This window comes from Panthera tigris, chromosome C1 (assembly GCF_018350195.1).
Source record: "Panthera tigris isolate Pti1 chromosome C1, P.tigris_Pti1_mat1.1, whole genome shotgun sequence".
In the NCBI taxonomy this organism is placed as follows: Eukaryota; Metazoa; Chordata; class Mammalia; order Carnivora; family Felidae; genus Panthera; species Panthera tigris.
Genome location: NC_056667.1, coordinates 63,556,348 through 63,572,742, shown reverse-complemented (window position 1 = coordinate 63,572,742; position 16,395 = coordinate 63,556,348). Strand labels below are relative to the sequence as shown.

At 36.7% G+C, this 16,395-nt stretch overlaps 1 protein-coding gene and 1 pseudogene across 2 annotated transcripts in view; both read right to left on the bottom strand.

The window, feature by feature from the left end:
* Positions 1-5,457: 5,457 nt before the first annotated feature.
* On the bottom strand, positions 5,458-5,608 carry LOC122241591 (annotated as a pseudogene).
* A 4,540-nt stretch (positions 5,609-10,148) lies between these two features.
* The window catches only part of ST6GALNAC3 (ST6 N-acetylgalactosaminide alpha-2,6-sialyltransferase 3), a 526,758-nt gene continuing 520,511 nt past the window's right edge, over positions 10,149-16,395 (bottom strand). For both annotated transcript variants that reach the window (XM_042997604.1, XM_042997606.1), the window contains exons 4-5: positions 13,809-13,916; positions 10,149-12,721 (exon numbers count right to left, since the gene is read on the bottom strand). In XM_042997604.1, coding sequence (XP_042853538.1) covers positions 12,535-12,721; positions 13,809-13,916 — 295 coding nt within the window. In that variant the 3' untranslated portion in view covers positions 10,149-12,534. The remainder of the gene's footprint in view (positions 12,722-13,808; positions 13,917-16,395) is intronic.

Genomic DNA, 16,395 nt, shown 5'->3' with positions numbered 1-16,395 from the left:
TCATACGTCCTTTGCTCAACCTGCTTCCACTGATCCTCTGATCTCAGCTTAAATTCACTTTCACCAGGAAGCCTGCCTTGATAATTCCCTTGTCCAACCTGTCTGTGTAAGGATCTCCTCTGTCATCACCTCCAAATGACCTGTATTTTTTCCTTTCCCAGCACTATCCCATTGTTATACTGTAAACTTCATAAAGGCAGGGACTGTGTTGAATTTTTTCACCCAGTGAATCCCTTATGCCTGTTTTAATTTATATTTCCTGTTCACTGTGATGCTCAGCATCTTTTCATGTGCTTATTCGCCATTTATATATCTTCCTTTGTGAAGCATATGTTCAAATTGCCCATTTTAAATTGAGATGTTTATCTTATTGAGTTGTAAAAGTTCTTTATATCTTCAGGATACAAATCCTTTGTCAGCTATGCATATTACAAATATTTTCTTCTGTCTGTGGGTTGTATTTTCATTTCCTTAACAGTATCTTCCAAAACATTTTTAATTGATTAAATTCCTTCTTTATAATATTTTTCTTTTAAAATGATTTTTGCTTTTTGTATCCTAGGGAATTTTTGTCTAATTCAAAGTGATGAAGATTTTATACTTTGTTTTGTTCTAGAATTTTTATTTTCTTTTATACTTAGATCAATCATACATCTCAGGTCAATTTTTCTATATGTGAGGTAAGAGTTAAAATTATTATTATTATCTTTTTCCATATAGATACTCAGTTGTTTCAGCACCATATGTTGAAAAAACTATTCTTTTTCCATTGGATAACTTTGGCATCCTTATGAAAATCAATTGACCAAGCATATGTGGATCTCTTTCTGGACTCAATAACCATAGCTCATGAGATCATTGGGTAGCCTTTTCAACTTAATATATAATGTAGAAGAAGAACCTTTTGGAAAGAACATAAGATTTCAGCAGAGACTGAGAAGAAACAAGGAAGATAATAATCTTACAACTAGCTATCTCCTCTCCCTTTACTCATTCTCCACTCAGAATAACTCACCTACCACACAGGATTAGTCACTTCCAGGAAGACGGAAGTAGGTTATTCAGGTCACAAAAGCCACTTAACCACATAAGTGTGACTCCTCTATTAGATTTTCTTTGGAAGTTGTAGATAGCAAGTGAAAGTCAGAACAGGTGCATATTATGATTTTTACTTTCTCAGTCTGCTTCTTAGCCCTGCTTAAGTCTCCAGTTAGATGCATATAGCTATCATTACATTAGAAAATTTTCATTTAAGCTCAGTAGATAAGTATAGATGAAACCATCATAAGAAAAAAAACCTAATCAGGGTAATTCACATTCATGGTAACTACTAAAGCCGAGAGTGAATGCATATCAAGAATAATAGTACAAGACTAATTGATCTATACAGATAAAAGGGATAAAACGAATCCATATTTACACTTACATTGGTTCCACATCCTATGCTATTTTAATTCACAGCTTACTTTGAAATGTCTTTGAAAGGTATTGTTTGTTCAATGAATACATTTAAAAATAGTACCTTGACTGAACTCTGGGGTCCCCTAGCAGATTTCAGAGCAGATAGGAGAAGAGTTTTTAGCATTTTGAATAACTCCTAATTTTCTAGTAAACATTGCTCTTCTATAAGATACTTCTGTCAGGAAGCCTCATGTTGTGTTAGATGAAAGCATCTTTTTGTCTTGGTGGCTGTCTCCTGTATTAACCATTTCTATAAGGCATTGCTAACAGAAGTTCAAGATGCACTTCCTGAGATTCACTGTGTGTTGGGTCATCCTAAGAGTAAGAATCACCCTGTAGGTATATTTGAACATTACTTGCACATATAATGTAATGACAATTTTTATATTTGAATCATTTCCTTATACTTCTTTTACTTCCGTATCATATGCAACATTCTCATTTGCATCATTTTTGTGGCCATTAACTTGTTTTGGGTTATCTTGGTTATTTGGAATTTTGATTTATTCTTCTATTTTTTTGGTAAACTTCATAAAGATAAGTACTACAACCTACTCATCTCTGTATTCTCCAAAGCACTAATGAAGCACCATGAATTTGGTTATATTCAATGTATATTTGTGTAGTATTAATAAATACCAGGACTAATTCTATAGTTATATACTAATCATATTATGAAGCTTCCAGTCTACTTCACTGCCAGGAACACAATTAAGCTCATGGCCCATCCAATTCTCAATAATGAGAAGACAGGTTTGACAGTGTGGGATGATTAAAATGTTTAATGTTCAATTAGTCTTCTTGGATTAAGTCTAGTAAAGAAAAAGATAGGTAATTTAAAGTTATATTATAGAGAATATTATTTTACAAAAACCTTAAGAGGGCAATTTGAAAAGGGCATTGATTGCTCAAAACATAAAATATCCAAGGCACCATTTTTGAAACTACAAAGACCAGATAAAAGGATTATAAATATACTGAAAGTGAGTGATACAGACTAGAAACCTGAAAAATGTGGCAAAACTCGGTATGAAGAATTTATTTAATCTAGCAGAAATAGGAAAAGGTGGACAATATAAATGACTCTTAAATCTACAGTGACATCTATTATCATAAATTACCAACATGAGGAATGCCATGATATCAAAAGTAATTTTCTTGAGTCATTACATTTCAAAGACATAGCACAATAGCAAGTATATAAAAATATGAATGTGTGAAATGTGAACAAATTTCTCCCACTGGGAAGCGAAGGAAGTTACAGGTCTTTGTGAAGCATTTCAAGAATGAAGTCAGCAATAAACAGTGGTAGAGTTGGGGTTGGGGGTTGTGGCGTGTACTTGTGGGCACCTACCAGCAATGGAATGTGCTCCCAAAGTTTAGGAACATGAATTTGGTGACATGTGCCATTATTAGAAATAACTTGTTTTAAGAGATGGTATGTGAATATGCTGCCGCTAAGGCAAGGAGCCCCCATAGCACAACCATTTTAGGCTAATTTTTTTAAGAGCGCTCATGTCAAATCTTGCTTTCCCACATGGAGTTGCATTCCATTTGACAGAACATGTGCTTTGGAGGAGACCTTGGGGGCAAAGGAGTTCCACTTTCTGTCTAATTACATAAAATACTGAACAAGTAGGTGGTCTTGGTCTGTGAAAACTTTCTACAAATTTACTCATTCTAAAAACCTACACTCTAATTCTGGATTTTTTTCTGAATGTCCTTCTGAGATAAAATCTGCAATTTGACTCATTTTAAAATGAATTTTATACCTGGATTAATGCCTTTCGAATGTTTGAATTTAGTTCTTCCTGAAAACTTCTACCAAGCTAGCTAAGTCTTTCCAGTCGCTGGTGCAACATTACTTCCAGTTCTCTCGTGATCCTGGTTGCTCTTAACTTGTTCCCTTTCTTTTGAACGAATTCTCATTTTTCTGTATCTTTAAAGTATTGTGACTCCCACTGCCATAAATAATGGGCAATATATTGGAAGAACTAATTCATGAAAGAAGAAATATAAATTTCCAAAAAATATGCAAAAATGTTTAATTTCCATAGTAATCAACTGGATGCCAATTAAAGCAAGATACCATTTTTGGCATATGTGAAATTGGCAAAGATGGAAGAAACAACACAAAATTCTGGCAAGGGTGTGAGGAAGCAGGCACCTCAGTACATTGGTACACTAAAAGAAAAAAAAAATCAGAGAAGTGCCCAAAAACTCTTGAACAAACCTGTTCGTATAGAAAAAAATGACAATGGGGGAATGGTTAAATAGATTATGGCACAATATAGCTATTAAAAGTGTTTTAAGATAATTTAATGACATTGGGGAAATGCTTGCAATTTCTTATTAAGGATTAAAACAAGTTTTAAAAATACTTCCAGAAGTGGTCTGATCAATTCTGAACCTTGCTATCTCTTCTTGGACTTTTCTATGCATCTTAGGTCACAGTGACCTTTTAAATTGCTATGTATCATATTAGAGTGCTCTAAAACCTCCAAATATTTTTCATGAGTACTGCTGTAAAGTCATGCTCTTGTCTTTTCTGAACCTAAGTGCCCTGCTTTACATTTGTTCCTGTCAGATTTCATTTGGTTTTATTGAACCCATATGTTTGTGTTGTTGAATGCTTTTTTTCTTTTTATATCGTTCCATATTGAACAGCCACTCACAGCTCTGCATGATCCACAGATCCATTTGCATGACATTAATGTCCTCATCCAACATTAATGCCCTTTTATCTATCAAAGATTATAGAGTATGTCCTTTTTCTTTTTTTTACTAGAGATGAAAACCACTATAATCAGCGTCACCAAAATATGTCTTGGACAAGCCATTTTAATTTGAGGTAAGACTGGCACTAAAGATGGAAAACCATTCTAAGTGAATTGAATTGTATCTGTTACACTTCTGGGGAAACGTAGGCATGTGGAGGAAAATTATTTTGGAAGATTACATAGATTTTTAAGTGACTTCATAAGCATAGAAATAGTATGTTTGAAAAGTTTTACAATGATAGATGCAAGAACTCTTAATGCATGGTGTAAGAGGCTGCTGGTGTACACACACTGCATATTTGTATTACTCAACAATTTTAGGCATGGGTTCAGGGGTAGTAAACCTCAATTTAATCCTGTAAAGTACCTGCAGATATTATCACCAGTTACAGCCCTTAAACAGAATGTCCAACCTATGTCATTCATCAACCAGATGCTATAGTTTTTTTGTCCTTAAAAGGAATTTCACATTGATCTGGAAGAAGGCAAACACTGGCTGCTTCTCTTCTCTAATTATTTTGTTTTTAGAGTCTCAACTAATCTCTCTCAATGGACAAACTAAGAAAATTTATATGCTAACATGCAAAGCATTTTTCCCAAGACAGCAAATAGTTTCCTATTAGGTGAGAAAGAACTTTAGGATGTGAAATTCTGCTTGCATTAAGGGAAAAGAATTTCTAGATAGCTTAAAGAAAATAATGTGCAAAAATAGAAAGTATTGAGAAGGGAAGAAAAATGTTGGGAGCTAAAGAGAAAAAAGTATGAAGGGCCTCTCTCCAGGGGAATATACCTTATGCCATTTTGGTATGGACAACCAAATATGGCATATTAAGTCCCTTTCCCCTGAACAAGCTCATATGCCAATGTGCATAGGGAAAGGGAGGGGTGTGCAAGAGAGAAATTTGTTATTTTCAGATATGAGAACCGCCAGTTTCATTTTTTACTTTAAAAAAATCATCGCAACATTGCATAGACCTGAAGACCAAAGCGAAGTTGAAAAGGGAACTTAATTTTTGCAACATCTTACAAGGGAAGGAAAGAGGCATACACACAATATTGGTTGATCAGAGGCAAGGATAGATCTATCTTATGTTAACCAAAGATCATGAAGACATTAAAAGTCATGTTACTTCTACTGTTGGTAGAGTTAAGTCACTTGAAAGTATTTCTAGCATATTAATTTCTGTCTTTATTTTTTTGGGTAAGGGAAATCATTTCCTCTCTTTTTGGCATTATAGGACCTAGAACAATATTCCCTAGTTTATTTTGTTTGAGGCATGGATACTGACATCCATTTAGTTTTCAATTAGCAATAATCACGCCTCGGATAAACCTCATTGGCTATGATACTGCCACTTTGCAAAGCTACTGACATCCATTTAAAGAGAAATTTTTCTTAGGTGTTCTTAATAAGGATTATCAACATAATTCATCCATACAGTTGCACAAAACTGAGTAATTTTTTTTTTTAGGCTATATGTCATCATGACTAAGAATACTATGCCAGAGACTGCTACATATTCATTAAACTCTGTTCCTTTTCCTCCCAGGCACATCAGACAACACTGCCCACCTCTACCAGGCCACGTGACTGAAACTACCCAGTGGAATATGGATGGAGTGTTGCATACTTGTGGACTTGTCCACAAAACCCTCCAACACAGAATCCTCCGTACTCTTTCCCCATTAGCAGGCCAAATGGAGAGGTTTCCAAGAATGCAGAGTTGGGCAAAGCTACATGATGGGAGAAGCCTGGGTCACTGAATCATCCTCAGAGACAAGCTGTTTGGAGAGGAGCATCTAAACAAACTTATAGCATCTTAAGCCACTGAAATTTTGGGGTTGTTGTTTACATCGATTAACCTGCCCCAATGAGGTATGGACTTTGGGTCAAATTGCCTGAGCTCAAAACCTCATTTCATCACCAGCTATGCAACCTTGGACAAGCTACTTAGCCTCTATGTGCTCCTGTTTCCTCATATGTGATATGGTGATAGTAACATTACGTACCTCACAGAGTATTTGAGGATATTGAATGAGGTATACAGCCCTATAATAAACATGGCATATAAGTTATTACTACTTTATTCCCAAAGAAGACTTTCATTTTAAGATCATATCCAAATAGGGGTCACCTACAGAGCTTGGTAAAGTACTGTAAGTTGATCTGTAAAATGAGAAACTATCCACATATAATGTTCAACTTCAAGAGTGTCGAATTTTCTAGAAAGAAAATCAGGGAGGAGCGGAGGAGGAAAGGAAGGGATGTAATGAAGGAGGGAGAGAGTTAAGAATGAAGACTTTTGTATTTTAACCAGCTTATGTACTAACCCAACTTGCTAACAGGTCTGATACAGCAAGAAAGGAAATATACCTCAGCATTAGTTAATGTGGAAAAAACTCATTCTGGAAGCTGACCAATATTTTCTCTTGTCATTGTTCACGATAGTAGTCTAGACCTAGCCTTTCTGCCTTGAGTACTGAGTATATTGAATATCTTCTCCCCCAACCCCAGCCTTGCTTTCTCTCTTTCAATGACAAATACTCTCTGGCTTCATTCACATGTCCTTACTTATCTTGTAAAAGCAAACCAAACTGAAATATACCAGTAGCCCTTTGCCATTTAGTAAGCTTTATTCTAAGGCATGGTGCCTATAAATAAAGCAATTTGATGCTAGGAAAAAAAAACCTCACCAAGTGCACAACTCTGTGCATTTACAGTCTCTTCTATAAATAGATGAAGATTACAGGTTTTTAAAGTGAATGAGCGACTACAGCAAAGATTGTGTGAACTCAGAAAAATGAGTGAAGCATAAAATATACTGTATGTAATAGAAATGGGTATTTACTCAGTAGCAATGACAACAAAGTTAAACACAAGAAAATTAGTACTTTGAAGATTTGGTAACAACGAACCATGAAATGCCCTGGTTTGTGTCCCTTTGGAGTTTCTCAGAAGATACTGTTCACTATGTAGACAAATACGTGAATATATGAAGTTGGCTATTTATTCGTTAAGATGTTCTTCACTTTTATGAAAGTGAGCTCCTATTTTTCTGAAGTCTCCAAGGCACAAACAAAAAGAAACCTATCTGTAGAGAAAGAAGAGCTTTTCTGAAAATAAATTGTGCCTATTCTGAAAAGGGGGAAAAAAAGGAGAGGACTTAAAAAAACACAACTAAATGAGATTTTCTGCAAAGTTACAATGCCCAAGGACAGCCCTGATTTGATGCTTTAGCAATTTACATGGAATTTTACTCTGGTGGTTTCTCTAAGGTTCCACAGAAACAAGCAACAAAACAATATGTTATCTCTGAGTCAAAGAAACCATTTTCAGAGCCTAGTGACTATAGTTTCAAAATTCTCCACTTCTAACAGTATCATATGAGTGGACTATAAAGAAAAAACTCTTTGAGTTTTGCATGGTGATTAAGTCGTGTGGGGCATTTGGGGCTTTGATTTATCTTCCCAGAGGGTATCTGGCTCAAAGATCTTGTGTGGTACAGAGAGGGTGAGAAAACAAAGGGTAGCATTTCACCAGCCTGTGCAGTTGGGTAATTTCACTAATATAGGCAGCCCAACTGGTGTGAGAGATTAGGTCACGGGGTCTGGGGATATTTCTACATTAAGATGTACCAGTTCCACCAATCAACCTCCATAATCAACACCTCTTAGAAGATGAGTATCAGTGACATGATCATCTTCAATAACAAAGAAGCAAGAAACTCACTTTTACATTCTCTAAATTAGTCCTAGAATTCATGATAAAAGAATGTGGTGTAGTCTTAGCAATAAACATAGAGAACAGAGAATATGGACAATTACTGGGATATGTTCTTTCAATTATGTGAATCTTTCTGCACTTCAGTGTAGGGATTTCTCTGACCATAAGTAGAATCAACACTAATTGGAGCCTTAGGATTCCAGGCATAGACTTTTTCAGTAAGTCTTTTATGCATGTTTCCAGCTACCGTTTTGTTCTTTAAAAAAAATAGAAGTGGAAAAAGTATTAGAGGAGACATGAGGTAAGAATTTGACTCTCAGTATTGCCATTAGTCTATTTTAGACCTGTGGACAAGTCACTTCACTTCTATAGGTCTATTTTTTTCAAGACAGAGGGGTTGGATTGGCTAGTCTCTAAAGCCCCTTGAAGCTCTGAAAGTCTAGAATACTTAACAAAGGCTAGCACTGGCTTCTTCAGTCACTGGATCTCTGAATACTATTAAAATGATGAGGTCTTGACTTTTAAAAATGCAGTTCAGGGAAAGCATCTTTATCCCCCCTCATGTCTCTGGGACTATAAATCACTTGTGCTAAGGCATGCAAACACCTGACACTGGATGACATGGTTTGTTCTTTGCATTTGACATGCCACATTAAACGCTAGATGGGTATACTAAAAAAAATAAATAAATAAACCATCTGATTATATTATCTTGCTTATTAAAGTTAAAGCTGAGCTTACTATTAGCATCCAATTAACACCACCAGGTAAAGTACTTAGTGTTGTCTTTTTTCTAAGGAAATAACCAGTGATTCTCTTCTGATGCCTTTATACTTCTGGAAAGGTCAGCAAAGTCCCCAATTCAGACTCTTGCTCTCACAACGGCTGATTCATTCCAAACCTTCAAAGAACCATCTCCTTATATATTTTTCTCTTCGCACAATGGTCACAGTTCTCTAACCATATAATAAAAATCATGCAAATCTGAGTTCTGCTTACGCTAAAGACAGGCTGATTTTAATAAGGGGGCCAGTGTTCACTTCAGTGTGAATGCAGCTTGATGTAGTGTTTTTCCATGTGACTTTGGCAGAGCTGTGATTGTCAGAGCCTACAATACAGATGGTTATACTTGCGCGTCTGATCTTTGACGACTGTGGCATCTGTGTTCTCGGTTCCAGGTTAAGCAGCTTCTCTTTCTTCAATAGGCCAGCCATTGAACATTATTTTATGTACTCTTTACAATTGGTATGTTTCATTTCGACTTTTGCTTTATTTTTTCATCAGGATTCAAAATGTAAACCAACACATTTCATTGAAGTCTAAAATAGGTTTTCTGTGATTCATACACATCACTGAAAAATATAGGATTACATGTATGCATTTAAACATACACACAACACACACACACACACACACACACACAAATGGACTCTGTGCATATATACAAACATCCTTGGTTTTTCTTTGATAGGTTTGATAGCAAGGTAAAACATAGTCTAGAAGGTTTCTAATTCCCATTACCATCATAACAATATAAATCATTACTACTTATCACTATGCTAACTTGAAAGGATTCAAACGTTCATATTAAAACCCTTTTTAAAATTTCCTTGCTTTCTTCTAAATTAATAATATTTACTCTATTATTTCTAGCTTGCATGCTTTTACGCTGATTTCAGCAAATTGTGGCCATTTTCAATAGTCCATTTGTCTAGAGCATTGGATGGAATTGAAACGTGTTTGTTTTTTATAGATGTTAACTCCTGGAATACATATACATCAGTGAGAGAGAGTTCAGTTGAATTTTTCAATGTTTAGCTGCTGGATGAAGCCTTTCAATTGACTAGAACTAGTGGAAGTGGCCAGAAATTTGTGTGACAATTTTGAATTGCTCCTTTGTCGTTCTCTTCTCTGTCAGTAACTCTTGGATGAAAAGTTTCTCAATATGAGAGAAATTAGACTTTGTATTTCCACTAGAATTAGGAAGCTGAGGGCAAAAAATACAGAACATGGAAGCAGAGAACATTAAGACTGCAGAGAAAAATAAGCTATGTGATTCTATCAAAATTCTGATTACACTGGAAATCATCCAATTAGGTCTTCAAATTGAGAATAATGGTTTTTATTTCCCACTTTTAGAAAAAAAGAGATGAAAGACAACGACAATAAAAAGTGGGATTGAGGTTTAGTTAAGAAAAAAAAGGGGGGAAGGGAGGGGAGGGAGGAGAGGAAAGGAGAGGAGAGGCCACCCTTACCCCTCCAGAGGAAACACTGCCTGCTACAAACAACTCCTGCCACAGAGTGTCTGTGGCCACTACAAAGTCTCCTGCTAAGTCTTCTTCATAGAGAGACAGGAGAGCAGGCAAGTGTTGAAAGTTTCTTTTTGGTAAGGACTGAAACAAATAGGTTTACCCCTGCATTTACCAGAAAACTAAATAAATTGTGTCATTCCCTGAATCATTCTGAGAATCACATGTTCCTTTATATTTAAAAGTGGAACTTTTATATCACAACAGGGGGTTAAACAGTCTGTATTACAATTTTAACGTTTGCATCTGTTTATTTTTCTTTGCGTGGGCAATCCTATCCATCATTAGCTCAAAAAATCTTGACATACACAGAACTGAAAACCACATGAGGAAACAACAGAAGAATAACAACAGTAACAGTTCCACCGTGGTGTTTGGTCATTTTCATGGATGTATTGGTGTTATCAAAATGGCAGCAGAGAGCAGCAAAGAGGCTTTAGTCCAAGATGGCTCATTTAATGAGAACTAATCATGGGACCTAGCATGGTAAAGACCTCCTAAGGTGAAATGTATCATCACTCTCATCCTCCAAATCATTCTCTGTAAGTTAAGCTTGGCTGCATCTTTTGAATCATTTGCAAGGATATTTTTGGTCTCTCAGTGACTCTCTCAGCAAATCAGTCCTCTAATATTTAACGAACAATGACTATATGGAGAACAATGTCATCTCAAGATGGGGACAGGAGACTGTATTTCTCTGCATTCATTCCCTCCTGTTGTCCTGCTTCCTCATTTTTCTCTACCTAAAAAGAGTCATTTAAAAAAAAAATCAAAAGTACTTACGTTCATAGGAGTCCTAGTGTATGGCCAAGACCATCCTTGTGATACTTTTTGCATATCCTGATGTATTATATTTGGCACTGAAATCAATTGGTTACTAGTCTACATAAATGCTATTCTATACAAATATTAGCAAAGGGAAGATCTGGAATATATCAAAGCAATTAACAAATTACAGTTTATCTGCTAAGGAGGTGTCAGAATGTGCAGGCAATAGCCCAATGGATGGTCACAGGCATCACATGAGACAGCATATGTATGAGGACTCTACATGACAAAGCACTTTGGACATTAAGGTCATTATTATTGTTGTTATTATGGTATAACAACTGATACACTGTGGGGAAAATAAACCCCAAGAAGGCAAAAGTTCTGGTCAGATTTAATACAAGGAATCATCTCCTCTCCATGTCTAACAGTTGGCACTTGGCAACAATAATGTAATGTATGGAGAGATGCATCTTGAGCCTATAAAATAGAAATTTGAATATACAAATATATATTATGAAGTATGGTAGGATACAAATTGATGTAAAAATATGCTTTGCTTTCCTCGTTTCATGATTTTAAAAAGCATATATTTTTGTGTTGTTGGATGTTGAAATAGAGTTAGTAAACCCTTTTGGTTATGTTTTAAGAATGTTTTCACAGTATATGTTATTACAGTGTTGGTATCTTACATGTTAAATAGCTTTCTGAAATATTTAGGATTCAACCAAAAATAACTAAACAGTAATAGAGATCACTCTAGTACCGGGTTAGGTTATATTGTTTGGGGTAGTGAGAATGGAGTGGTGGGAGCAGAAATCCATCAAGATCTGCTAGTTGGCCCATTTTGAATTAAGTGTTTGAATTGTTGAATAATCCTGATGAGTAGGATGGCCATGATATCTCCCTTGTTAATCAAGAAATGGCCTGAGGCTTCAGCTGTAGGAGGTACTATAGGACCATGGTATGTCAGGAAGATTCCTTCACTGCCTCTAGGCTAACTAGTAAGTGTGGTACAATACTTGTACCCAGATAGAATTTCTTGGGTCAGTGTTTGACAATCAACCATTCAAGATGGTGGAGCTGCTCAAGTTGAAGAGACCATAGAGTCAATAACCTAGTCTCACGAGGCCAAATCCCATGGCTTTTGAAAGTTACTCACTGTTCAAGAATACTGGGCAGCTTTCTTGAAGGATAATCTTCCCATTTCTTAGGTCACGGCTGTCATGTTACTGGCCTTCATTTCAATTCCAGTTAAATTATAAAGTGCAGTATGTAATGTTGAACCTTCAGAATAAATGGAAAGAGCACAACCACCCTCCATGAAATCCCAAGTTCAAATTACTGGCAGGGTCACCATCCATATCTGAGAATGTACAGACTTGATCATCATTGTTGTCCTTGTCATCACCATCATCGTCATTAGCATCAATATCATCACAGTTGTGGTATTACCATGTCAAGTGTTGTGGCAAGATCAGAAAAACTAACATCAAGACACTGTCCAGTTTGGGTGTGTGAATATTATCCTGTGTTTCTTGGCCCATTTAGCAAACACTTTCTTTTCAGTGATAAACCTATGCCCCCCATATGGAGCATGTTCATGAAGAAAATATTCATCACACTCATCTCTTCCTTGTTCATAGTAATGATAGGGGACTTTTCTATATCCTTCTGTCCTAAAAAAGAACAAAAAAAAAAAAAAAAAAAGAAAAGAAAAGGAGAGAAGAATTAAGATGAAGAATGAAGCAGTGATTTGCAAGAATCCATTATGTGCCCAGTAAATGCATTTACTTGCAAACCCATGCATGATTCTTGTCCATGAACTCAGTTAAAAGCTATTATGTATAAAAGCTTTTAGGAAGATGTACCAGACCCTTAGTGCTTTAATAAATCAAATAAAATTTATACATCACACCAATTGCATTCAAACATATACCTATCCCTTGAAGGAGGAAATGGTATATAATGGAAGCAAACTTTGGATAGCCTGATGCTCTTGCAGAGCTTAAAGAAGCTTTGTAATTTTTCAGGGTAAGATATTCGGTTCATCTGTGCTCCATTATACTTACAGTTAGGGTAGAAATATTTGATCATGAAGATTGTGGTTTAGTTACCATTTGGACAATATGATTACAATACTCTCTGAATTAAATTATGCCAATTCTTAGTAGGGAAATCCATTTCATTACTTTGATGAAGCATGGAAGGTTTTTTTTTTTTTATTAAATAATTAGAAACAACCCCTCCAGCAGGGATATACTATGGACAAACATACCCATTTTAAATAAGTATCTGGCAGATTACTCACTTATTAGTGAAATATAATTTCCAGGAATTCTTGTTAAGCTGTCAGCTTCTCTGAGGCTTCAGGACATTTTGTCCTTCATGACCAAATATAACCATTGAGTAGCTAGCTATCCATCAAACCCTTAGAGCAGCAGAAATGACAAACTTGCTTTGCAAATTAAATAACCACTAAACTTGTTCTGTATTTCCAAGCCACAAATCCCTGATATGCCACTGATTAAGGGAAAAATGTTCCTTCTGACATTTGACATTAGATTGTAGTAAATATTTTTCTTTTTATCACCCCTAAAAGTCACAACTTGATGTGCTGACAATAAAATGTCATGTCAGCAAAGAGCACCGGGAAATAATTGTTGCTTTATCTGTTTTTCCGATTTATGGTATTAAAATGAATTGTGATATTTTGACAAGATATCAGAATTGGAGATGCATAAAAATAATTTCCTGTGATCTTACTTGCAGTAGGTGTCATTTATCATCCCGTAGACGTGAATGCCATAGCAGGCATCCATGGCCAGAATGAAGGTAAACCACCCCGTGCTGAGATAAGAGCCAGACTGGACTCTGTGGGGGGAACAAAAACAAACAATAATAATGAACAAAACAAAACAAACAAAACACATACACAGAACAACAATAAAGTGTGGTGAGAAACGAGCAACCTTTTATCAAAAACATAGCACTTGTTATCAGGAAGAAGCATTAAGAAACTTGACAATCTGTCAAAGATACACACTTATTTTGAATTATCTCTGAATAATTTATAGGCATGCTCTCACTCTTACTACCTTAAGCCTAGGAGCTATGCTGTATGGAAGAGAAGCCATATGGCAAATATCTGAAGTCAAATAATCCTGCTCCCTTCGGGTAAAAAAATAATTTATTTGATTTTCCGTAAGGCACAAATTAGTGCTGTATATCAGAGGACAGGTTTTCTAAAGCTGCTTGGAGCCCTGATGGAAACTGAATGATAATGGTGTTATCTTGCTTACCTGGACATATCACTTTCTTTAAGACTTGTTGGGTTTCTCAGTGTAAATTAGATGCAGTGTGTAGGTGAATTACTTGGTCTAGGAAAGCATCTGCAAAGTTTTCCTTTACTGATTTCCAGACATCATGAGACAAGACTTTTCCTTTGTAAGACCCATGTTACCAATCTTTTCAACACGTTTTTATCGAACACCTACTATGTGCATTCACTGTTGTAGATGCTGGCGATAACAGCAATTATCAAAACAACCAATGCTTCTGTCTTCATAGATTTTGAGGTGGCTGTGTTTATAAAGGTTGGCGAGAGAAGGCCTCTTTGATAATAGGAGCAAAATCTGGGGGTGGGGGACAGGGGATGGTTGTTGGCGGAGGGGTGGGAATAGGAAGAAGCTATGGTGGAACATATTGGAAAAGACAGTCTCATGCGTACAGTCTTCCAGCTCTCATCTTGGCTGCATTAAGAATGAGCCTTGAGCCTGGAACACTTCCTTAATAAGAGATAAGGAGCCCTCACAGCCTGTTCCAGGCTATTGCCTTGTGTGGGAATTCATCTTTTCTTGTTTCAGACTCAATATGTACTCCTTTGTTCTGCTTAAGTATGCATGTTACATGACACCTGACCAAACCCACTATTATGTCTGTCCCCTGCCAAGAGTGGACAGGGTTCTTTGTTCTGCATCACAAGACAGGTTGCATGTAGGCCAAGGGCTCTGAATTAGCTGCCAGGAAGGACCCATTGGCCGTGGGGACCAAGGCTCACTATTGGAGCTGATCTTTTTCTGTCTCTTCTCAATGTGAGTAAAGTAATGCTCCATCCAGTGTTTGACCGTATTGTATTTTTCTTGCCGATTCAAATAAGGTACAGTGGGAAGAAGTGCTTGGATTTCTACCTTTGGTGATAGGAGACAGATGCCACTTGCTCAACAGACCATAGGAGAGGAAAGTGTTCCAGGAAGAGGAAATGTAAAGGGCAAAACCACAAATGTGGAAGTGCGCTCGGTATGTTTAAGGAAAAGATGGGAATCACAGTCACTGAAGGAGGAGAGTGGCTGATGTAGTTAAGATGTAGTGCTGACTGGAAGAGTCTGCCAAACTTCAGCAGCTCAAGGGAGCATTGGATGAAAAGCTGGATCTCCATGCTTGGCTTTAGTCAAGGGGACCCAATCCATCTAAATGAATGACTGCCTATCTCCTTAATGTCTTTCCATAGGGGCATTGGGTCTTGCCAGGTTATCTGGCAACTGTGCAGCACCATTTCTAAAAAAGACTAAATGTTGTACCTTCCATTTAGACTTCCTGGCATATGGGAGCATAGCCAGCTCTTCTAGAACCTGACACGTAGCCACTGATAACCACTCTCTAGGTAGAGCCCACCAGCCAGTAGATGCTGCCCACTGATGTCCTATATTGTGGATACAGTTCTCTAGTACCAAACCATCGGTGTGCTATAATTAGAACCCCGAATCCTTTGATTCTTTTTTTTTAAACAGGCATCGTTTAGTACCAAATTACTTACAACACGTAAGAAGTTCAGGAGCAATATAAGCTCATAGTGGGGGTTGGTAACTGGATTTTCTCACTTTCATTTTAATTGACTTGGATGATTTGTAAGGAGAGAAAAACCCAGTCCATATATATATCCATCCCCTCTGCTCATTTGCCACTGAGTCTGAAATCCACTATGTAAGTTGTCTTTCTTTGTATTTCCTGGTGTGCGTCCTAAATGGGAAATATTCCAGAAACAGGACCACATTGAGTTACATGCACTTTCCTCTGTGATAAGAAGAGCAGCAGCCGCATGGGTTAGGAATGGGTGCCAAATGGGTGGGAAGATGTACCAGAGGGAGGCGAAATACACTCAAGAGCAACTTTGCTTATTATACAACTTAACTTGTGGTCCATCCTGTGTTCTGGGGTCTGAGGGGGAGCAGCAATGATGAGAACTGCTTAAAGCACCATCTGCTTAAAAGTCCTTATTTGAAAACTGGGAGAGATCAGAATAGGCAAGAGTCTTGATTAAAAGCTCCCAAATCGAATCTAGAAATTTTGTCTG